Below are 22,844 nucleotides of genomic sequence, written 5' to 3'. Positions count from 1 at the left end.
CCAGGGCCCCCACCCAGCTGGCCCCGCACCCCGCCCTCGGGGCCCCCGCTTTAAGCACCGCCCCTCTCCGCCCCCGCTCCCTCCCCTTTAAGTGCCCTGCTCCCGCCTCCCCGAGGCCCCACCCCCTCCCCTTTAAGCGCCCAGCGCCCCCCCACCCGCGTCTCCCCAGGCCCCCTTTAAGCGCCTCGCCCCGCCCCCTGCCCCCCGCGGCCCCCGCCCCCGGATGCGGGGCCGGGCGGGGTCCCGGGGCCAATGGCGGCCGCGCTCCTCCCGCGCCGGCGGCGGCTCCTCCCGCGGGGAGAACTGTCAGCGCGCGGCGGCGGCGGCGGGCCAGCCCCGTCATATGACCGGCCGGCGGCCCCGGCGCCGAGCACAGCTGCCCGCGCCGCGATGGCCCCGCCGCCGCCCCCGGCCGCGCGCTGAGCCGGGCCGAGGCCGCGGAGCGGCAGCCGCAGCCGAGCCGCAGCGCCATGGCCCCGACCCTGCTGCAGAGGCTCTTCAACAGGAAGGGCGGCGGCGGCTCCGCGGCGGCGGCGGCGGCGGCGGCGGCCCCGGGCCGGGCGCCCCGGGAGGGGCCCGCCATCAGGTGAGGGGCCGCGGGACGGAGGGGCTTGGAGCGGGAAGGGACGAGGGGAGGGGCCCGCCCGGCACGCCGCCGCCGCCGACCCAGCACCGTGGGCCCCAATCAGGCGCCGCGCGGCGCCCCTCCCCACCCACTTGGAGGTGCCGGGGCTCCGGGGGTACCCGCCGCGGGCCCGGGGGTCGCGGGTCGTGGGGGGCCTGGGGCGCCGCTGCAGCCTATTGTGTGGGAGACGCCGTGGCGCGAGCGCGGCACCGCCTCCTCCCTCGCCGTGGGACTGGCTCTCGGACGCGTGCCTGGCAGCGAGCCGCTTCCCGGCCGCGGGGCGCCGGCTGCGCGGGGCGTGTGCGGGGCCCGAGGTACCCGCGCAGCGAAGCTGGTGCATGTGCGCACGGACTGACCCCCGGTACGCGCCTCCGGAGACGCGCCGCGCGCGCGGGCGGCGCGCTGGCATCCTGGGTGCCTTCGGTTGCTTTCTCTCGGTTGCTCGCCCGGCAGCCTTGGGCGCCGGGTGTGATTGGATCCGCCTTTCACGGCCGAGGGAACGTTAAGTCGCAGAGAGAGCGACCCGCAGATGGGGGCGACAGACCCAGCATTTGACCTGCGCGCTTTGAGCGCACAGTCCAGCCTGAACGCTCTAGGCCCGTCCGCCCTCCCGGGCTAACTTTAACACGGGGCCTTAAAACGGCCTGTATTACCTTTCAGCACGCTTGTGTTGAGAAGTTCATTTACTTCCCTGTAACAGTTTTTTCCCAGCAGGTGTTTTACTGAGCATCTACTTCCAACTTGGATACTCTGCTGGGTGCTTTTTGGCTAAAATGTCTTGCAGAAGGAGTTTATAATTGAAGTGTAGACCCAGGGTACTTAACCTTTCAAAAGTTTCAAGCGGAACTTTGACTGCATTTTGGGCCAAGTTTTGTGTTCTAGATTTTGCTCCGCGTAAATCCCATTCGCTGAAAGCGCCCAAAGCCCTTCACGGCAGTTACGTGAACGTTACCAGTCTTTTGTGACCATGGGTGTGTGTGGGTGTGTGTTGTTATTTGGAAGGTAAGTTGTGAAGACTTGACACACCTTCGTTGAATTCCCGTGTGTTCTGTAGGTGAACTGAATCGTTACAATTCAAGGAGGGAATTCTACTCCTTTCACTGCTTTGGGTACTAGTGATGTTGTGTTGCTTCTCAGAACTCGGTAGAATTACTTCTGGCCCAGGGTGTGTAATTTCTCCTCTTCCCTCCTGGTAACCCAGACTCGCTGGAGGGAACAAAGCCTGGAGAGGACAGGGCATGTGTTCCAGGTGTCTTTGCTTGGGCAGCCCTTGTCAAGGACACAAGAGCCCTCTGAATGCACAGTCGTGGTTTCCTGTGCTCTACGGTCACTTTCCCACCACTGTTTCCTCCATCTACAACTGTAAGGGAGTGTCTTTTGAACAGAAAAACTGTGGCTATATTTACGGCCTGGCCATATTAGGGAAACTGATTCTAACTTTGTGGGAACATTCTCAGTGTAGTGTTCTGACTTCCTGTTGGTGTCTAGTGAAGAACACAAAATTGGGCCAGGGAATGGTTTTGGAGGTTTGTTTTTGTTGACCTCATTAGGATTTTCTGCAAGTTTGGGAGGTGAATGCCCAGGAGAAAACTGGAGGTCTCAGGGCCCTTCAGCAGTGTCCCTGCTAAGGGTTCCCCTTGGAAAAAGAAATGCAGTAAAGACTCAGGAAGATGAGGGCCAAATCAACCGTGTCACACCACGTCGACCAAGGGCACCCGGGCGAGTCTTTCTTCCTGCTCTCCTCACCTGGGTGAACTCTCAGATGCTGTGCAGCCTTCCTGGGAGAGTGGAAAATTTCCCTCTCTCGCCCTACAGAATGATGACCTCGCACTTCATATCTATCCAGATTTAACGAAATAGGAGCTCGCATGTGCTTTTGGGGGAAGGGGTACCTCAGACAGGCAATGAGCTGCCCTTGGGGGCCCACTTTGTAGCTGAATAGATTTTCAGAAGTTAAGGTGCAACCCTTAGGTTGAACCTCTAGCACGCCTAACGGGAATTTGTATTCTTTTAAATTGTGTCTGTGAAATTGTCTTCTTTTTCCCCCCTTTGGCCACGCCGCACGGCACGCGGGATCTTAGTTCCCTGACCAGGGATGGAACCTGTGGAAGTGCGGAGTCTTAACCACTGGACCGCCTGGGAAGTCCCTGATTTTGTATTCTTTACTGCCTTTAAATACAGGCAGTACCTTGTAGATCTCGAGAATGAAAGGAAGATTCAGGCTGGCTTTTGGGCGGTTTTGTAGCATAGATCTCCATGCATTTTGGGGAAAAGCCTAAGTAAAAATAAGACCCAGTTTGTATATACATCTTTTCGTTTTAGAGTTCTCTCTCTCTCCTCTCAGTGGTGGACTTCCACTAGTCATCTTAAGCCCTTCCCCCCTTCTCTGCAGTCGTGCCCTGGATGGTGCCCTGCTCGCCCTGTGCCTGGCCCTGTCACCTCCCCAACTTACTCACCATCCGCTCGTCCCTCCAGTTCGCACTCACTGGACTTGATTAGAGAGGAACTTTGAGGCCTGGTGTAAGTAGCTTACCTCACAGGTCATTTTCAGATCTTTGTGCTTCCCAGTGTTCCACCTGCGAAGAGTCGTCACAGTTGGGATTCCTTCCTAAGTGTATTTTTTCAGGATCTCAACGAGAAGCCCTTTTCATAGCTTTGAGGAAAGAGCTTGCTAGGAAGACAGAAAAAGAATCAGAAGAGATTGAATTTTCAAGTTTGGGAGAAGGAGATGGGACACTCTGCGATTATGGTATTTGTGAAGTGTAAGCTCTAAAGTTATAAAGTTGCATCGTGGTCTTGAAATTTGAGAGAATTCTCTATTTGCTGGTCTTTACAATGCTTTCACTTTTACCTAATTGATATATACATACACATACACACACACATATATGTGTGTGTGATATAACTCTTTTTTCTGGAAGGATAAACGAGAACAAAATGAGGTTATTTGTCTTGAGGCTCAAACAAGTAGAATTGGGTTCTTGGTTCCCTTGCATCTCAGGGAAGCATGTTCATTTAGGAACTTTTAAAAGCCAAGGTGTGCCCACTGACTTCTTTTTTTTTTTTTTTTGCGGTACTCGGGCCTCCCACTGCTGTGGCCTCTCCCGTTGCGGAGCACAGGCTCCGGACGCGCAGGCTCAGAGTCCATGGCTCACGGGCCCAGCTGCTCCGCGGCACGTGGGATCTTCCCGGATCTTCCTGGACCGGGGCACGAACCCGTGTCCCCTGCATTGGCAGGCGGACTCTCAACCACTGCGCCACCAGGGAAGACCCCCACTGACTTCTTGAGCTGCATGTCTGGTTCAAGTTTGAAGTTTTATCTTAAGGTGTTTCTTTTTAATGTCTCTGGTAAATTAGTGGACCAGTTTCCACCTCAAATGTGTATGCAAGAGGGAGGCGGAAGAGGTCACCGGTTAGGCAGTGTCTTATTTGGGACCAGTTAGACGAAGCGAGTAAGCATGCGTGTTGCTTGGGATGTGAGGGGTAAAGGAGAGCATCTCAGCCGCTTGGTAGGTGGCTGTGTAAATGCTGGGAAGGAGAGACCCCGCCCCTGCGCCTCTCCAGTCCTGAATATCCGAGGCCACAGGGCCGAGTTAGTGCTAATCCAGACGGTTCTGTTAGAACAACATTAAGTCGCCCGTTCCAGGGTTAGTGTTATGTAAGTACGGTTTAATCCACGCACCATTGTTATCCAGTGGCGTCTGATGCTCATCTCCTGGGCTTGTGGCTTTGCGCTCCGCCCATGCAGACCAAGGTAGGACAGTCTGAGGACAGCAGGTCCTGCCGAGATGCACGAACAGCAAAGAGCGCACCGGAAACCGTAACAGGAAGGTAATTCCGACGCGGATGAGGAGCTCACCCCTGCGTCAAGGACCACACATGGAGGATGCACTGCTCTCACCCTTGCTGGGACCGAGGATTCGCTCTTCCCTCCCGGAGGAGCCTCCGCTGCCAGCTCCCACGACGCTAGCATTTCGAATGAGCTTGTCCTGGGGTCGGGGGATATTCTGGAAGAAACGCAGATTAGCCCCACTACGCTCACGTTTTTACTGACTGTAACAGAAGACACATGACACAGAAATCACAGGTTTCATCTCTTTCTTTGGCGTTGCTGTGGGGATACGTGGTGAGAGCCTCTTTATTTAGTTGCAATACACGTGATAACCCAAAAGGTGGTCTGAATTGAATCTGGATTCGTGCCTGAGTTTTCCTTCCCTAGACAGTGAGAACATGAGGAAAGGAATCATGGCTTACTATCTTCTTTTAATTTAATTTTTATTTTATACGGGACTGCAGTTGATTTACAATGTTGTGTTAGTTTCAGGTGTACAGCACAGTGACGCAGTTATCCATCTGTACATACATCTTCTTTTTCATATTCTTTTCCATTATACGTTATTACAAGATACGGAATATAGTTCCCTGTGCTGTGCAGAAGGCCCCTGTTGCTTTCTTCCTACTACTTCCTAAGTCTTCCTGGAGGCTTCCTTGCGCACTGCTCTGGATCTGTGAGCACACCCCCCCCGATCACATCTCCTGGTCCTGACCCGTGCCCTGGGTCCCGGCGGGGTATTAGGGGTTTGGGGCCGGTCCGGGCTCACGTCGTGGGTTCTTTTCATGGCGGAGGCCGTCGATTTTGTCCTGTCTCGTGCACCATGTCGACATGGGACCCACATGTCTCTCCATTTCTCTGGGCCTCAGTTTTGGCGTTTGTAACGCACCCGTCCTGTGTAATAAGGTTGTGGTGAGGAGGTAATATATTTGAAAATCTTGTGAAGAGAATAAAATGCAGTACAGAACGATTTTAAGTATTACGGAGAGCCTCTTAAGTCATGGAATTCAGTATCATTCATATTGAGGCTTTATGGACATTGAACTGTTTTCTCTTTCTATAGATGGGAGACTTGAGACAGAACAGAAGCCCCGTGATTTTACTTTTTTTTTTTTTTCCACTTGGATGGTGTCCGTGATGAAACAGACTGAGTCTTCAGAGGAGCGTTAAGACCGGTCACTGAGACCCGGGTGGAGGGGCCTGGACAGTCAGGAATGGTTTTAGGAGTACAGTGTATTTTTCAGAATTATTTGCAAGTTTTTCCTACCAAGAATAAAATCTTATTTAAGCAGCAGGAGAAATGTGTTAAGTGAAGTGACACAGCTGCACGATGGCTGATACTCTGCAGCCACCAAATCTTTATTTTATGTCTGTTTATATATATCTATATATCTATATCACACGTACATGTGTATTTATGTGTATACACACATGCACATACACATGCACACATGTCTTGAAGATATTGAAGATGGGCGTGTGGGGTTGATTGTGTGTGTCTGTACGAAGGTGAGCGGCCCTGCACACCAGCATTTTAACAGGGGTGGTCAACCGGCGGGTGAAGCTTTCATTCGACTCTTCTGTGTTTTATATTTTGTTGGTATTTTGGATTTTGCTCTAACAAATTCGTGCTGCCTCTGTGATTTAAGCGACAGAAACCAGCGCCTCTCTACATCTACACTCTGTGCATTAAAAGACCACATTATTTTAAATGTTAAGTAGTCTTTGGAGTATTTTGCATCGTGAGGGAGGGACTGAGTGTAACACTGGCGGAGAGACCTGATTTGAGTAACAACTCTCTAGAGACTTCCTCTTCTTTGTAAAAATAAGTGGTAGTCCCTGTTACGGAGAGCAGTATGCTGTGAACTTTGAGGTACTTAACACCGAAGTCCGTGACGACCCTCAGGAGGCCAGTGTAACCGGGGAGGCTGGTGAGCGTAGGCGGTATCTGTGTGCACAGTTTTCATCGGCGGGGCAGGGTCCCGGCCCTCCTCCAGCCTCAGGCAGCCTGGTCTCCAGCAGGGCTCAGGAGCTGCACCCAGCTCTCCAGTCGGCGGTCGAGAGAGACCTAGGTAAGATTTATTTGAAATATACGGAAGATGGTGACACGACCTTTGAGATTTGGGGTACCTTGGGTACGCTGAGGGGCTTGGACTGGATGCTTTGAAAGCTGAGACAGGCATTTTAATTTTCGGTTCTGAAATCCGAGTCAGTCATGTTACACGTTGTCAGTAGACTGAGTAGGTGGTCTTGAGAGGTGGGCCGGGCCTGTGGTTTTTTAATGCACAGAGTGTGGATGTAGCGAGGGCGCTGGTTTCTGTCGCTGTGGCTTTGGGTTGTGTTTCTCATGGTCTGCCTGTGAGGTCAGCCTAAGGAAGCCCTTGCAGTTGTGTTTCCTCGGCCAAGGGGGTGTAAAAGGTCGCCCTTGCGCTCGTGAAGTGCTCCGGCTGCCAGTGTGAGCTCCTGGCGGGTGCGTCTGATTTGGGACCTGGGACCGCGCTGACTTCCCCAGCCACTGGTTTTCTTGGTGTGGACGCAAAGGAGCAAATGTTTCATCGCGCTTGTCTGAGTCCCTGGTGGGCGGGAGTGGTTAGGCCCTCAGGGTGAGATCGTGTCCTTGGCTGTAAAAGTCAGTCTTTCCCTTGCGGGTAAGAGTGCTGAAATATTTAGTGAGCTCCTACTTACCAAGCGTTCTTTTTATCTCTGGTCCGTGAGAAATGATTACTTTGGAGAAGAGGAAAAACAGGATGGACTTTTCCAGCTTACTGGGCATGGAATGGCGATTTCCCTCAACCCCACCCCTCTGTAAACGGAACGTCCACGACTCACTGCTCAAGCCACACAGGCACTCTTGTGAGGCGTGCTCGGTGGGAGGCGGGGGCGGGGCCGGGGGGGATGGAAGCCGGTGGGCTGCCGACCCTCTGTGTTCAGCCGGAAGCTGTCCACCTGCCTGTGTGATGGACTTCTGGAAGGGGCAGTGTGCCTTCTCACACATACGTTTTTCTTACTGCACACTTTCTGTTTGTGCCAAAATAGTATAATCTATTAAGCGCAATAAACGCAGCCATTAAATGCAGCCATTAATACTCTAATGTTGTGGGGATGTGTTGTATGGCAGGTGCTTTCTGTTACGTAAGATTTTAGTATTAGCACGAGTCTGGGTCCCCGGCTATCATGTTCCTCTCTCTTTAAACATGTGCTTCTCATTCATATGTACATTTGGAATATTTTTCTTGTTATTTGTCCCTGAATCTTGCTTAATTTGTACATCGTGCTCTAGAATTTGTGTCCAGTGTAGTGTTATAAAGAGATACGTGTCTGCTTTACGAAGATGATTTTATCACCACGCCTGAGACCTTTTAATCATAAATAAGAGCATTTCTGTGTTTGAAGTAATACATCTTTAAATCAGTGACCACTGGTGTCTGATTATTCACAGATGTCTACTTGAAAATGACCACCAGTTCATGCAGGGCGGTCACTGGGGCAGTAGAAATTCGGCCCTCAAAGCTGACGGGGGCGGATGGGAAACCTGCTTATCTGATGGGGACCTCACTCTAGTTTCCAGTGAGGATAATGTTGGGCGTTAATAATGTAATCCTGCAGCATGTGTGCACAACATAAATGTACTGTGTGTTTATGATAGAAGGATTTTTCTAGGAAAATTGATAGTCTGTTTATTTGATTGTACCCTAGGTGACATTGTGTAATGGATATCAGTAGAAATGAAACATGTCCCTGAATTTACCTGACCATTTAACACAACCTAAGGAAGGTACTAACGTTAGAAGTATCTGGTTTTCCTTGATTTAAGTATACTCGAGACCCTGTCATGTGAAAGGCCGCATTGCCAATATTGACTTGTCAAACAGTCATTGTTCAATTTTATTTATTTGTGGCTTACTCTGACAAAAAGGAGTGTGTGTTTTTAAACATTTTATCCATGACACTTTTCACAGAACACATTATCATTTATTCTGATGGTTTAACAAACAGAAAACTAGCCTTTGCTTACAAGTACACACATGCCAGTTAAATGGAATTGGGTGGAATTTTGCATTTCATTGGTAAATTCTGCTCACTAAACTTTTCGTTCAGTTGTCATGGCAACTCTGTTCCTTCACAAGTTGGAGACAAGTTAGACGTTAACCTGCTTGTTCCTCCAGAGGTGAAACAGGTGTTTCATTTTAGGATGTGTTAGGAAGAAGCAGTAGTCTAATGTGTTCTGCCTTTAACACCTTATAAATACTTCAGGTTGCCAACTGTGGTTCCCTGGTGTACCCAGAAAATTGGCCATTTTCTTTTTTCTAACCTACAGTTGAAACCTTTGGGGTGATGGGGAGCAAATGTAGTGTATTTGATTGCATTTAGCTCTTAATTCACTGTTTTCATTTACTCAAGTTCTCTTATAAAACATGATTGAGAAATATAACAAGAATATCATTTAAATTTGCCGCTTTAAGCATACATTTGAGTAACTGAATGAAACAAGAAAATGTCCACGTTGTGGGTAGATATGGGAATTCTTCTAATCCTAGCCCTCTTGTCGTGGCTGTAGTGCTTAGTGCAGGGCTTGGCAGGAGGTTGCACTTCATAAATACTTGTTCGATGAATGAATGAATGAACGAATGAATACGTTTAAGAGTTTTGCAAACAGACGATCCTTAAAGATTCTCTGGTATTCCAGAATCTGACCTCTCGTTATAGTATTCTTTTTCTTGATGTTTCTGGCATGTATTGTCATTTTGTTATAGACCACACAGTTTCCTTCTTTCCATTAATATGAATGAATCTATTTTTGGTATCAAAATCATAAGGTAAATACTCTAAAGGGACCTGCCCTCTCCTCAAAGTAAAAAAAAAACACCTAAAAAAGACACTTAAGTAATATATCTGAGACTCAGTTATAAACTCCCACAGCTGTTGAAAGCAACATGTAGAAAAAAGTATTTTATTTAAATAATCTCTGCGAACCTCTGAAATTATCAGCTGTGTGTTGATAACTGTAAAACTGCGTTCTATACCTTTTAGATTCCTTGAATTTCTGTGTGGCTTGTTGAACTGAAATACATGATGGAATGCAATTAGCTAAGCGGTTGTTTCACATAGAAGATGGAGCTCACTTAGTTCTGAAAACAATGTTGGTACTGTGAATCCCGCAGAGATGGCGTTTGCATGCTACCTGAAGTAAGCACTTTAGAAAAAGGATGGAATTGTCGCTGCTTTGCAGCTGAGACACTCACTTAAAAATGAGTTTGTAAATCTGACATGTTCTTTAGGAAGAGATGGCCCAGACCACGTGTCATTGGTGATGGCCTCAGAGGCGAGGAGGGAAGCCACAGGCAAACATCTCCCCGGCGTATCAGGTGGTGACTGTTTGCTTTAGGTTGGCACGTTGAGTAAGGGAGTTGCCAGGGCCACAGCAGTGAGCACAAGGCCAAGAAGGGCACTTGGTCCCTTCCGCGCGTGCAGGGCTCCGTGGAGACCCTGAGAGCACGGGCACTGGCCAGTGCCACGTGGCGTTGAGAAACGGCTCACAAATTATGATTTTTTTCAAGAGTATTAACTTTTCAGGGTACCTGATTAAAACTCAAACAGTATAAAATGATACACATTGAAATACCAGCCTCTCATTTCACACCCCTAATCTCTCTTCCCAAGGGCCACCCTTATTATACCAGTTTCTTTTAGTGTATCCTTCCAGAAATATTCGATGCACATACATTCTCTTTCATTCACAGAAATGGTAGTTGCTGTACACACCGTCCAGCGTGTTGCTGATAGGTGCCCGGCTTCCACTGAGTGAATGTGCGTGGAAGACTAACTCAGTGGCTGTCAAGTCTGGCTGGACATTGCAGGGACCCAGCAAGGTTTAAATGCCCAGACCATTCTCTGAGATCCTGATCTCATTAATCCAGGTTGCCTACAGGTCTGTCCTTATGGACACCTCCCTGCCACCCCCCAGGTAATGTTAGTGGGCAGACAACTACACTATGTTTAACCAGTCCCCTGTTGACGGATGTTTAGATCGTTTTCAGGCTTTTTTGTTAGAGACGGTGAACTTCCTGGCCAGAAGATGCTTATTCATAAGCTCAAGTATATGTCTAGGGTCAGGACCCAGGGTGGAACTTCTGCCTAATCGCTCTTCAGAGATGCTGTACCTACTTACACTCCTGGCAGCATCATGTGAGGGGCTGTTTAGTGGAGGTGATTTAAAGTGACCGGAGGAAACTGTGCTGGTGGGTGGTGGTGAAACTCGGACCCTACCCCTCGCTTGATAGCTGTTGACCCCTTGTCTAGCTTGTTCTAGATTAAAAGAAAGAAGTTCTCTGCGTGAAGATGTTAAAAAAAAGCAAAAAAGCTTTCACACATGGAAATGTTCTTTAGACATTATTGTTATAACGATAAACATCTAAAAAGAATTATAATAGTTGTCTAACAGCAGGAAGGTAGCTAAATTGTGATGTTAGCTTTGTAGGATATTATATGATGGCTAAATGATTATGAAGACTGTATTAATATGGTCACATTGTGTTTTAATATAATATATAAAATACATGTTTAATATGTCAACAAATACATTAAATACTATATGTTAAAATATGTTAATTATAACGTATATTATATAATATACATATATAATGTAATACATATGTACTATGTTATAATTAATATATTCACATTTAATATAACATAATATAATCAAATGTTTGATATGGTAAATAAAAAATCCCAAATCAGTTGGTACCTACAAGATGAATATGTTAGTAAAATATATAAATATATGACCAAGGACTAGAAAGGAAAACAGGAAAATACAAGAGTTGATTTGATGGGGTAATGAACTTGTGGATAAATATCCTTTTAAAAAATTTGTTTACTGTTATAAGATAGCGTGGGCAAAAAATAAAAAATGAGAAAAAATTCTTTTGTAATGCAAGTAGCCGTTTGTGACTTTAAAGATGTATTTTCGTGTTGTGAACCTCATTAACTGGTGGACGTATTCTGGGCTGTGTATGTAAACAGCATCTCTGCAGTCTTTTAAGACGCCTGTAAGTAGCTGCTTCTCCAGAATGTTTACGGAGCCCCCTGCAGTGTTTGTGGAGGAGGGAACCGCGCCGCGTGGCATTTGCTTACATCATCTCGAAGTTACCCTTTGAGGTTTTGGGTATTTCATTAGCTAATTTATAGGTATAAAGTTGTAATAATTTACAGATGAAAACTGAGGCTTGCTGGAGATCACTGTGTGGGTGACTAGTGGTGCTGGGAATTAAAACCCCAGTCGGTCCATGGTCCATGGTCTGTATTCCCTCTCTGCAGGTGGACATTTGAAGTTCCTAGGAGGTTGATGTTCTGTGGGGTTTATAAGGAAGTATGAGCTCTAACTATTATTTCTAGGGGGCTTCCATTTTAACTGTGCAAATGATAGGTATTAAGTTTAAAAAACGGACTGATAAGACATAGCAGTAAGGAGTTCAGGACCAAGTCTCTACGGTCCTGTTGAGGTGTCAGGCAGGGGTGAGGGCCCTTTAGTCCGGCTGCTTCAGGGCAGGCTTTATTTTACCCAGGAGCTGGGGTCTGATGGGTAGGATTCGGGTGCAGAGGATGAAGACAACTCTTACCTTGGAGGTGTTCCTGGGTCAGGGAATGGGCCGGATTCTTTGAAATAATAGTGCTCCTGGGAGGCAGGGCCCACTGGGGCCGGACTCTGTAGGGCCTCGCAGGCATTATTCCTGACCAGGTGTTTTTTTTGTTTTTTTATTTGCGGTACACGTGCCTCTCACCATGCGGCCTCTCCCGTTGCGGAGCACAGGCTCTCGACGCGCAGGCTCAGCGGCCATGGCTCACGGGCCCAGCCGCTCCGCGGCACGTGGGATCTTCCCGGAGCGGGGCACGAACCCGTGTCCCCTGCATCGGTAGGCGGACTCTCAACCACTGCGCCACCAGGGAAGACCCCTGCTCAGTTTTAAACTTAGGTGGCCCCGACGAGTAGGTGAGCGTCCTCGGTCTACACTTTGAGGGTTAATAGAAAGAGTAGAGAGACTCCGGTAGGGTCTGTATTCTTGAGTCAAAGCCTGCTCTCCCACTTACCACGTAGGGCATGTCGTCTCTGAGGGTTCTCTTCCGTAAGATGGGTGTAAAACGGCTTTCCTTGCACGGTCTGAGGACTGGAGATTACACGCGTCAGGTACACCTGGCGCACAGCGCTCAGCGCCTGCGGGGCCTCGGGTCTCGTAACCCTCAGGGCCCAGCGTTCCGTGTCTGCGCGCAGCTCCTCCAGCTGCTTCCCTGCGTTCACCCCGACTCAGTGGTGCCGAGCCTGTGGCGGCCGCGGGCGGCTTGTCTTCCTCAGGAGGCGGCGTTCCCTCTCGGCAGGCACCGGGGAGCCACCGCAGGCGTGAGCGCGGGTGGCTGTACAGCAGCGCAGCGCCAACGCCTTCACTTAACTTGGGGGCTGGGATCCAAGTTAATGCAGTTTTACTGTGTGTGGTATTCCTCAGTCTCCCCTCATCCGCAATCCCAGGACTCTCTTATCTCCAAAGGGAGAAAACCAAAACGGATCCGAGCCAGCAATGTCACCTGTGTGGTTCCCCTCCCAGCCCGTGGCAGAACCCATACTTGGTAAGCCTAGCACGTGTAGAGAGTGCGCTCTCTCTCTTTTTAAATAAAGACTTTCTTTAGGGCAGTTTTAGGCGTCCAGGAAGACTGAGAGAAAGGCCCCGAGGTTTCCCCTGTACCCCCTGCCCCGCACATGCGTAACCTCTCCAGTTATCAGCAAACTTACCAGAGCGGTCCGTTTTTTAACCAATGACCAACTGCATCCACACACCATGATCACACAAAGCCCCTAGTTTACCTTGGGGTTACCTCTTGGTTCGCTCTTGTTCTGTGAGTTTGGACGAATGTGTAATGACACGTGTCCACCATGATAACATCATACGGAGAATTTTCATGGTCCTGACAACCCTCTGTGCCCGGCCTCGTCATCTCTCCCCAACCCCCACATATCTCTTTCTATAGCTCAGGAGCTCCATTTTTCCCCCAAAGCAGTTTCCCAGTAGTTCTGCTTCCTGTATTGATGAACGGTTTCCTGAAATGCAGGCCTGCACCAAGGAGAGGAGATTGAGCTTGAATACGAGTTAGATTTTCACAAGCAGGAAGGGGGAGCAAGGGGAAAAGAGAGAGAGGCGTTTGTCTCCGAAGCTAGATGAAGGGAAGCCTTGCAGCTGTCCTGTAATCTCATCGAACTGAAGCGCTAAGCACTGGTTCTCACTGTAGCGGGCTTGGGGGTTGCAGTTCGGAAAGCCCGCACCCTCCGCCTTCCTGCAGCTGACGCTGTCAAAGGCCGCCTGGTTCCTGCAGGTGCAGCCGCACCCGCATTTCACAGTGCGTTCAGCATCGCGTCTTCCTTCTTCCAAGCCGCCTCCCTTCAGACCGGGTGGTGCTGGACTTCGCTCTCACAGCCGATGACTGCCCGCTGCTCAGATCGCTGCATCGAGGATGGAGCTTTACAGCCTGGACCGTAAAGGTCGGTAGTGTGTTTAACACGGTGGTGGCCACGTGAGTTGCCCTGAGCTTGCCTTGACTGCTAGAATGTTCAGTAGCTGTTTAACAGGAAGCTTCTTTTCAGAATTACATCAGAATGAGCACTTGATGGTTGTGGTCCAATCAGCAGGCCGTAGCAGGTGACATCCTGGGGGTGACAGTCTTGCTGTCCAACGTATGTTAGGTCCGAGCTCTCTCCCTGTATTTTAGAAACCTTTGTGCACAGGGCCCTGGGCTTCCAGGACCCCAGAGACATCGTCGGGGGATGGAGGCACAGGTATCCCCGAGGATAAAATAACAGGATCACTGCTGTCCTTCAGAAGAAATCCCAAAGTATTGTTAAACTGTCAGTTATCACCCCTCTGCTCAGAAGACTCACCTTTCCTTCCCACCCTAGAAATATGTGGGGTGCAGGACTTTGACCACCTCTGCTCTGGGCATTGGGGCGGGCAGGCTTCACAGTTCTTTTTTTTGCCAGCCCACATTCTCAGTGAGGGTCCTTCCTCACCATCAGGTTAATTCCCTGTGGCCTTTTGGGGGGCAGAGCAAGAGGCCTTTGACCTACACGGGTTAGGCTCTGAGATCCTCACAGCTGGAATTCTCCATCTGTTCTGAGCCCGGTGCAGTCCAGCGTCCCAGGATTTAAGGCTGAGACCGGGCGTCAAAGCTCAGCAAGTAATTCTGGGTTTGTCTGTCCTCCACTGCGTTCTCTGCAGGTAGTTTCCCCGGGGGGCCTAAATGGTATGCATGGAGGACTGTGCATCAGGCATGTTTCAGAGGAAAAAGGGACAGGAAGTGAGAGGGACAGGGAATTGTAAACAAAAAGAGTAAAGAATCCTCAAAAAGGAGCAATATAATATATAAAATAACTTACAGGGTTTGAGCCAGAGTAACCGGGGCGAACAGTGTAGTTAATGCAAGTAGGGCAGTTATAAGGAGAAATGACTTGAAAAAAGGAACGCGTATGTTTATTTCTGCGCGTGAATTTGAGGTGCAGCTGGACATCCCAGTGATGACGTTCAGGGGACAGTTCAGGCCAGTATTTGCCAGAGGGCCTAGGAAATCCACATCTTGCTCTTAAGACTGTTCTTCTTCTTTCCGTTTTTTGTGTGTGTGTGTGTAATTAAAAAAAATTGAGGGACTTCCCTGGCGGTTCAGTGGGTAAGACTCTGCACTTCCAATGCGTGGGGCGCGGGTTCGATCCCTGGTCAGGGAACTAAGATCCCGCAAGCCCCGCGGCCAAAAAGTAAAGAATGAAGAATAAAAAAGATAAAATTGTGGGAAAAAAATCGAAGTATAATTGTTATACAACATTATATTGGTTTCAGGTGTACAACATGATTATTTATATATAATGTGAAACAATCACGGTAAGTCTAGTTAACATCCGTCACCTTGCGTAGTTATAAAAAAATTCTTGTCACGAGAACGTTTAAGACCTTTTTTCTTAGCAACTTTCAAATATGCAATACAATGTTAACTGTAGTCACCATGCTGTACATTACAAGACTTTTCTTTTTCTGTTCCCTCCCTCAAAGTTACTTTTGTCCAAATTCTGTTTGCTCTTCCCGACACAGTTCAGATGCCCCCCAACTGTCTTGAGCCCTGAGAGGGCTCACCCTCCCATCGCCTGCACTTACTGTTTCTTTGTTTTGTCTTTATGGCACCGACAGCATTCTACCAGCTGGTATTCTAATTAACCAAACACAGCCAGATTATATGGTAAGTGCAGGGAGCAGACTATATCGATGTACGTCCCTGTAGTGCACTGCATAGCATTGAGAACACTGATTGGAGCTCAGTCATGTTTAAATATATTTATTTGAGCCTGTTGTTTTTTTCTTTCTCAGCTAGTATCACTACTTAGAGGAATATAAATTTATTAGCCATTATATAAAGTTCCTTTTTGTGCATAAACTTACCTCTTTAAAGCTTTAAGGACATCTCCCCACGCTTACGTTGCAGAATTTAACCAGTAAGTGTGTTTACCCTGTCGTGCCTCTGACTGTGTTTACCCCCTTTTTCTTCTTTCTTTTCAGTTACAGGGTTATGTAATTTTTCTTCAACCTTAGACCTATAGACCGTTTTATCTTTTTCTATGCTAGTTCCAGTTTAGATTTCTGAGGTTCACTGCCAAGAAACGTATGATGTATTCTCTTAAGGATAGACTTTTTTGAGAGCTTGGGTTTGTCATAAGACTAGCTCGAATGCCGTCATTCTCTAAGCTGATCAGACCTTTGCTCAAACTAAAACTCATGTACCATTTACTTGTCTGTTTGTTTGTTCAAAGAACCCGAAAGGACTTGCTGTGTGTTCCACTTTAGTTGGGCATTTTCCTGCTGGAAATGTTTAGTGCCATAGATACACGTGGCCCTATCCCTGGCCAGCCTCTCCCTCAGGTCAGCCTTGAAAATGTTGAGTTCGCTCTTCACACATCACTGAAAAGACCACTCTGTTTATACTTCTCCGTCCAGAGAAATGTTTGTTTATGCCTACTTCCGTTTTCTCGTCCTAATCCAGATTTCTGTCCAAGATAAATATTTTACTGGCTTCACACTGTTTTATCCTCATAAAAACAAGTGACCAGATCAGATACCTGTGGTTCGTAGAGTGAAAACGTTAATGGCAGGTGACTCTCGGATGCATAAAGGGACACTTGTTTTGGATTCTCATGGCCACAACTTAAAAACACAAGCCACCTAAGTTTACTAGTGCATGAATTATATACACTTACAGCTTCAGGAACAGACGTCTGTTCCTCCCATTTGAATTTTGTGGATGTCAGTTTTGAAATGAGAGGGCCAACTAGGACTTGAGAGCATTTATATTTTTATTTTTTTAAATATTTATTTACTTAATTTATTTTCCTTATTTTTTTGGTTGCGTTGGGTCTTAGTTGCGGCACACAGGATCTTCACTGAGGCATGGGGATCTTTCGTTGCAGCACTCGGGCTTCTCTCTAGTTGTGGTGTACGGGTTTTCTCTTCTCTAGTTGTGGCGCGCCGGCTGCAGGGCGCCTGGGCTCTAGTTGAGGTGCGTGAGCTCAGCAGTCATGGCGCACGGGCTTACTTGCTCCGCGGCATGTGGGATCTTAGTTCCCTGACCAGGGATCAAACTCGCGTCCCCTGCATTAGAAGGTGGATTCTTAACCACTGGACTGCCAGGGAAGTCCCGAGAGCGTTTATTTCACCCATAAATTGTGGCTGTCTTCACATAGTGGTGAGAGTTGACAGTGGTTTTTACTTCCCAGAGAGCACAGCTCTGTTTGGGAAGAAGCTCCGATAGTCACCCTCTGCGGCCTTTATTCCTTGAGACTCTTGCTCCATCTCTTAAAAAAGTAGTGACAAGTTCCCTGGTGTCAGAGGTATTGCAGGTTTTTTTAAAAAATTTATTTATTTTAGTTATTCATTTATGGCTGCGTTGGGTCTTTGTTGTGGTGCGCGGGCTTCTCATCGCGGTGGCTTCTCTTGTTGCGGAGCACAGGCTCTAGGCACGCGGGCTTCAGTAGTTGTGGCTCGTGGGCTCTAGAGCACAGGTTCAGTAGTTGTGGCTCGTGGGCTTAGTTGCTCCGCGGCACGTGGGATCTTCCCGGACCAGGGCTCGAACCCGTGTCTCCTGTATCGGCAGGCAGATTCTCAACCACTGCACCACCAGGGAAGCCCCTGGTATTGCAGTTTTCGTCTCTGGGGCTTTCCGTCTCCTTTTGACTTTTTGTGGTTTCCTCCTCATGATGCTATACCCTTAATTTGCCATGTTACCGACTCAGATGTGGTAACTTCTCAGTGGGGTGTGGACACAGGAGACACAATGGGGAGACATGATTTTCTTAGCACTGCTTCTCAAGGCCCGAAGGTTTCTTTTAATCCCCAAGTCTGTGATTTGACCTTTACATCTGACACAGGAGCACCTGTGGCTCCAGAAGCCTGGAGGTGGGGAGACCGACAGGCATTGCAGCGTCTTGCACTTCGACGTTGCTGAGAAAGTACCCCCCACATGCACCCCGAGTGCAGCTGGCCCGAGGTCCTCTTACTCGAATCATTTCTTTTCCTTGGCAAAGACAAAGACTTATTTAGCCCTGGAAATGTAGTGGTGATGGTTTCAGAGTAGAAACAAGCCGTGCTGGAGGTTTAGAGTGCTGCGGTTAGGAATCACATTGCCACGTAAACCAATGTCCCCCATGGGTTTCTTTTCTGAAAATTGGGATGAGAGAGAGGTGCGTATTGGTTACACGTGCTGCTGGGCGTTAAGGGCCAGTGTTTCAGAGAGAGTACATTGATGAGACGGACTTAACTGTAATAGTTCACATCACATGGATTTTGTTTTCCAAAGTGGTTGCATTTATTTCATACAGCAGGCCACGGGCCCCCTGACCAGGGTGCTGGGTGCCCGTGCAGGGAGGGCTGGGTCGGGAACACAGACCTCTGGGCTCCTGCATTGCACTGTGGACAGTTTTCACCCCCACAGATTTGGCCGATTCCCTTTTTTTTTTTTTTAATTTTTATTTTATAGTGGAGTATAGTTGATTTACAATGTTGTGTTAGTTTCAGGTGTACAGCAAAGTGATTCACTTACACATATATGTGTATCCATTCTTTTTCAGATTCTTTTCCCTTATAGGTTATTACAGAATATTGAGCAGAATTCCCTGTGCTATACAGCAGGTCCTTGTTGATTATCTATTTAACACATAGTAGTGTGTACATGTTAATCCCAAACTCCTAATTTATCTCTCCCCCCCTTTCCCCTTTGGTAGCCATAGTTTGTTTTCTATGTCTGTGAGTCTGTTTCTGTTTCGTAAATAAGTTCATTTGTATCATTTTTTTAGGTTCCACATATAAGTGATATCATATAATATTTGTCTTTTTCTGATTTACTTCACTTTGTATGATCATCTCTAGGTCCATCCATGTTGCTGTAAATGGTATTATTTCATTCTATTTTATGGCTGAGTAGTATTTCACTGTATATATCTACCACATCTTCTTTATCCGTTCCTCTGTCAATGGGCATTTAGGTTGCTTCCATGACCTGGCTATTGTAAATAGCACTGCAGTGAACACTGGGGTGCATGTGTCTTTTCAAATTATGGGTTTTTTTGGATATATAAGCCCAGGAGTGGGATTGCTGGGTCATATGGTAGCTCTATTTTTAGTTGTTCAAGGAACCTCTATACTGTTCTCCACAGTGGCTGCACCAGTTTACATTCCACCTACAGTGCAGGAGGGTTCCCTTTCCTCCACACCCTCTCCGGCATGTATTGTTTGTAGCAGTTCTCTTGTTTTGCACTTGTTAAAAATTGTTATGAATTTGTAACTAAAATGCATTTTATAGTTTCTAATCATCGTAAAAATGCATTCTTTTGAGCATCATTGAACGTGAGGTCTGTGCTCTTGTCTGGTATTGCGGTGCTCAGCGCTGTAACCTGTGGCCCTTAAGAGTCAGGCCTGGACTCCCCCACGTGGTGGGCGGGTCTCGCTTCTCCGTGCTGTCCCCCTCCTTCTCACCTGAGTCAGAGTGAACCTGTTCCCTTTGTGAAGCTCTCCTTTCCTGGGCCTGCCTCGTCCTCCTCCGCTAACCCACGGCTCCTACCTAGTATGGGGCCGGAGCGGGCGTGGGCTCCACAGCCAGACCTCGGCTTTGCAGTCCTGCTGCCATCACCGTCACGCAGCCGTGTGGTCCTGCGCGCGCTCCTGAGCGTCTCTGCTGGGCTGCTGCCTTCTCGTCGGTATAGTGGGAAGCATAGCGAGCGCTTGGTGACGCGGCCAGGAGGTTGACGTGGGGTTGCCCTTGCAGAGTGAGAGCAGCGCCTGGTCCTTGGTAAGTGCTCCGGGGCTGGGGCACCCACGCCCCAGGGGACAGGATAGCCCCGGCTGCTTTGTGCTCATCACTGCACTCAGCACCCCATCCTGCTGGGTCAGCGTTGCCTGTGCCTGACTCTGCCACGGCCCCGCAGGGTCAGGGATGACATGCCGCGTCCGTGTGTTCATGGGGGGATACGGCGCACGACACATGTGTAGGCACATTTGAATAAATGAATAAGCGACGGACCTGTAAGCAGAATGCCTTCGACTCAGCTTTCCTCCCCTTCTGTGAAGAGCTTCTTAGCTTTCGTTGGGGGCTTTGCATGAGGAGAGACGTGATAGAAAAGACCACCTCCTGGTTGGGCCTGGGGTTCTTTTGGGAGCTTCTGGGGTTGGGACTTTGCTGCTTTGGGCACTTCATCCCTGGGGAAGAGGCGGTGCATACCGACAGGTCCCTGCGAGAGGTGCCGTGGCCTCGGAGCCAAGGTTGAAGTGGGCTCCGCTCACTGGGCTGGAGCAGGCTGGACTCGAGGGGAGCGCCATGTCCGCGCTGGCCGTGTCTGGCATCCCCTCGTTCTGGTCACGGCCGCGTCACCCGGCTCTAAACCCGTGCTCGGGGGGTTCTGTCGGCCGTCAGGCACGCTGTGGGCACCGTGTAGCCTGGAAGCCACTTGGCCTTAGTCAGGAAGGAAGACAATGCAGAGGGAGAAGCTGATTCTGGCCGGAAGTAACGAGAGAGAAGCGTTTTCTGCTCCAGGGTGGAGATGGGGCTTCGCCCTGGCAGCCACCCCGTGGTGGGGTGTTCTCGGTGAAAAGAATGCCTTTCTTAGGGGCAAGGGGGAGAGGACGGGGCTCGCTGGGCCGCCGTGATTCCTTTGTTCAAAGCCGTTGGAGGTTCGGCCCGCTAAGAAGAGTGATACCGGCAATCAATTGCTGTGAGATCTCTCGGATCTCGGGGCGGTGGTGGAAAGCAAAGACCAGCTGCAGGCTGGGCTTTCAGGGCAGAGCCACTGGTGGGACAGGGACCGCTTTTGAGTGTGTCCAGCCTTCCTCCACCTCCCCTGCCCTGGTGGAGTGATGGGCCACGCACGCCCACGGCTCTGAGCACTGTCCGTGTGGCCCGCCGGGTGCGATTACGAGCGTGTGCGCGCGTGCGTGTGCGCGCATGCGCAGGCGCGCCTGTCCCACCTCTTCTCATCCGCTATGTGACTCTGGGTGGGTTGCTTCCTATCTCTGCGTATCTGCAGGTGGAGATAGAATCCCTGCTGATGAGACGGTGCGAGCGCGGTACCGTGCCAGGCCGGGTTAGCACAGTGAGCGGTCCCACGTGCGGTGCTGCCCCCCGCTGGGCGTGACCCTTGGCTGGGACTGGTGTCCCGGGAGGTGGACGGAACCCCTCAGAGCCCCTGCCGGGAAGCTCATGAGGGGCGTTTACCTGCGCCTCTGCCAGTAGGGGCCGCGAGCGCTGTCCCTCTGCCTTCCCAAGCCCCTGGCCGCCTTGTCATTGCTCTTGCGTCTCTTTGTTTGTCTCTCACACCTCGCTGAGCTGCCCCCAGAGCTCGAGGGACCGGACGCGCTCACGGCAGCCCAGCTCCTTTCATCCTTCTTCTCTAAGAAGTGCCGCCTTCCACAGGTGCTCCCCAGCCCCGGGGTCTGAGAGTCTCTGCCACCCTGCCCGGCCCTCAGCCTCCAGAAGGGGAGGACTGGGGTGGGTGAGAGAGAGAGACGCAGCAGGCTCTTACCACGTGGAAGCGACTTTCACATAGTTAAGATGGTAAAGATGCTATTCTGTTACGGAGAGCAGCTAGTTCATGCGCTTTTAGAATAATGGGTATATCACAGGGGGGTTGGCAGGATGGCCAGTACTCTGACCACCTCTTATAATGATGCTTCTGGCGTGCATTCTGAGCTCTGAAAGTCACGGGTGAACTTACAGGACCCTGCACAGTAAATCTTCATTCAGAAGCATCTGTTGAACGTCTTCCATATTCCAGGTACAGCGAGCTGTTCGGATGCAGGGGTGAATGAGGCACATCACTGCCCTGAGCAGTTCGGCCCACGAAGGTTCATTCCATACAGTTCCGTTGTAACAGGTGTAACAGGAGTTAACAGTATGCCATGCGGCAGAGGCCGGGGGCCTTACAGAAGCGCCCAGTAAATGTCTCTTGTGTGATCAAGGTCTCTAAGCTTGGTAGACGCCTTCGTTTTTCAGGTTGTTGTTTTTTCCAGCACTTTCTTAGATTTTTTTTTTATCTTTCCGTTTGGAGAGTTAGATACTAAATATATATATAAGTCATTTTGATATTTGAGCTCATAGTTTTTAAATCCTTGTTGTCCTTCCATCTCATCTGCAGATGATTTATTAAAAGTGAAAGCCAAGTTCACGTGATTCAGATATGTCCGCTAGTGCCCTGCAGACCTGACTCAGGGAGCTGGACAGTGTGGGGTGAGTGTTAGGTGAGAGGAGTGGCAGTGGATGGGACGTGGCATTTCCTGCAGGACTTTGCGGTTTCTCCCCAGACCCTCAGGCTGAGTTGCTTCCAGTCCCCTATCTGTCCTCGTTTTCTGTTCAGGGTCCCCATATACTCCAGGCTTCAGACGTTTCTTCTGCAGTGAGAGCCTGTAGGGTGTTCTCACTGTTGGTGCGTTTGCAATACTAGGAATTTTGCCAGTTGTGACCAGCGACGGTTCAGATGCAGGAAATGCTTTTGCAAAGTCTCCACTTCCGTGGGGCCTCCCAGCCCCGCCCGCCACACCGACCTCGGCGGTGACCCTCTGTGTCCTGCTCCGCGTCCCACGCGCCCCCTGCATTGCGTGGGGTGAACCGTGAGGGCCGCGCACGTCTGCCATCTTCCGTGCTCTGTGGGCCTTACCCGGAAGGGTTGCACGTGGGTGACAGGTGTGTGTGTGCACATCCGATGGGGCTTGAGCAGGTCGCAGACACTGAGACCCAGGTAACAGGGGCCGCTAGTCCTTCCCCTTCGCTAGAGGAGGCGCAGGTGACTGTGGGCAGGGCTCTGGCTAACTGGCACTCGCCCCG

The 22,844-nt window shown here is 49.6% G+C and overlaps 1 protein-coding gene across 5 annotated transcripts in view; it reads left to right on the top strand.

The window, feature by feature from the left end:
• Positions 1-266: 266 nt before the first annotated feature.
• Positions 267-22,844, top strand: part of FNIP2 (folliculin interacting protein 2) — a 125,534-nt gene continuing 102,956 nt past the window's right edge. Inside the window, exon 1 of one of the 5 annotated variants that reach the window (XM_032632043.1) lies at positions 267-586. In XM_032632043.1, the coding sequence (XP_032487934.1) occupies positions 344-586 (243 nt within the window). In that variant the 5' untranslated portion in view covers positions 267-343. Of the gene's footprint in view, positions 587-13,970; positions 13,987-22,844 lie in introns of those variants that run through there. The other 4 variants (XM_032632042.1, XM_032632048.1, XM_032632046.1 and 1 more) reach the window with 4 other exon arrangements.

This window comes from Phocoena sinus, chromosome 5 (genome assembly GCF_008692025.1).
Source record: "Phocoena sinus isolate mPhoSin1 chromosome 5, mPhoSin1.pri, whole genome shotgun sequence".
NCBI lineage: Eukaryota > Metazoa > Chordata > Mammalia > Artiodactyla > Phocoenidae > Phocoena > Phocoena sinus.
The sequence above is the reverse complement of the archived record's forward strand: the minus strand, read 5'-3'. Positions and strand labels throughout refer to the sequence as shown.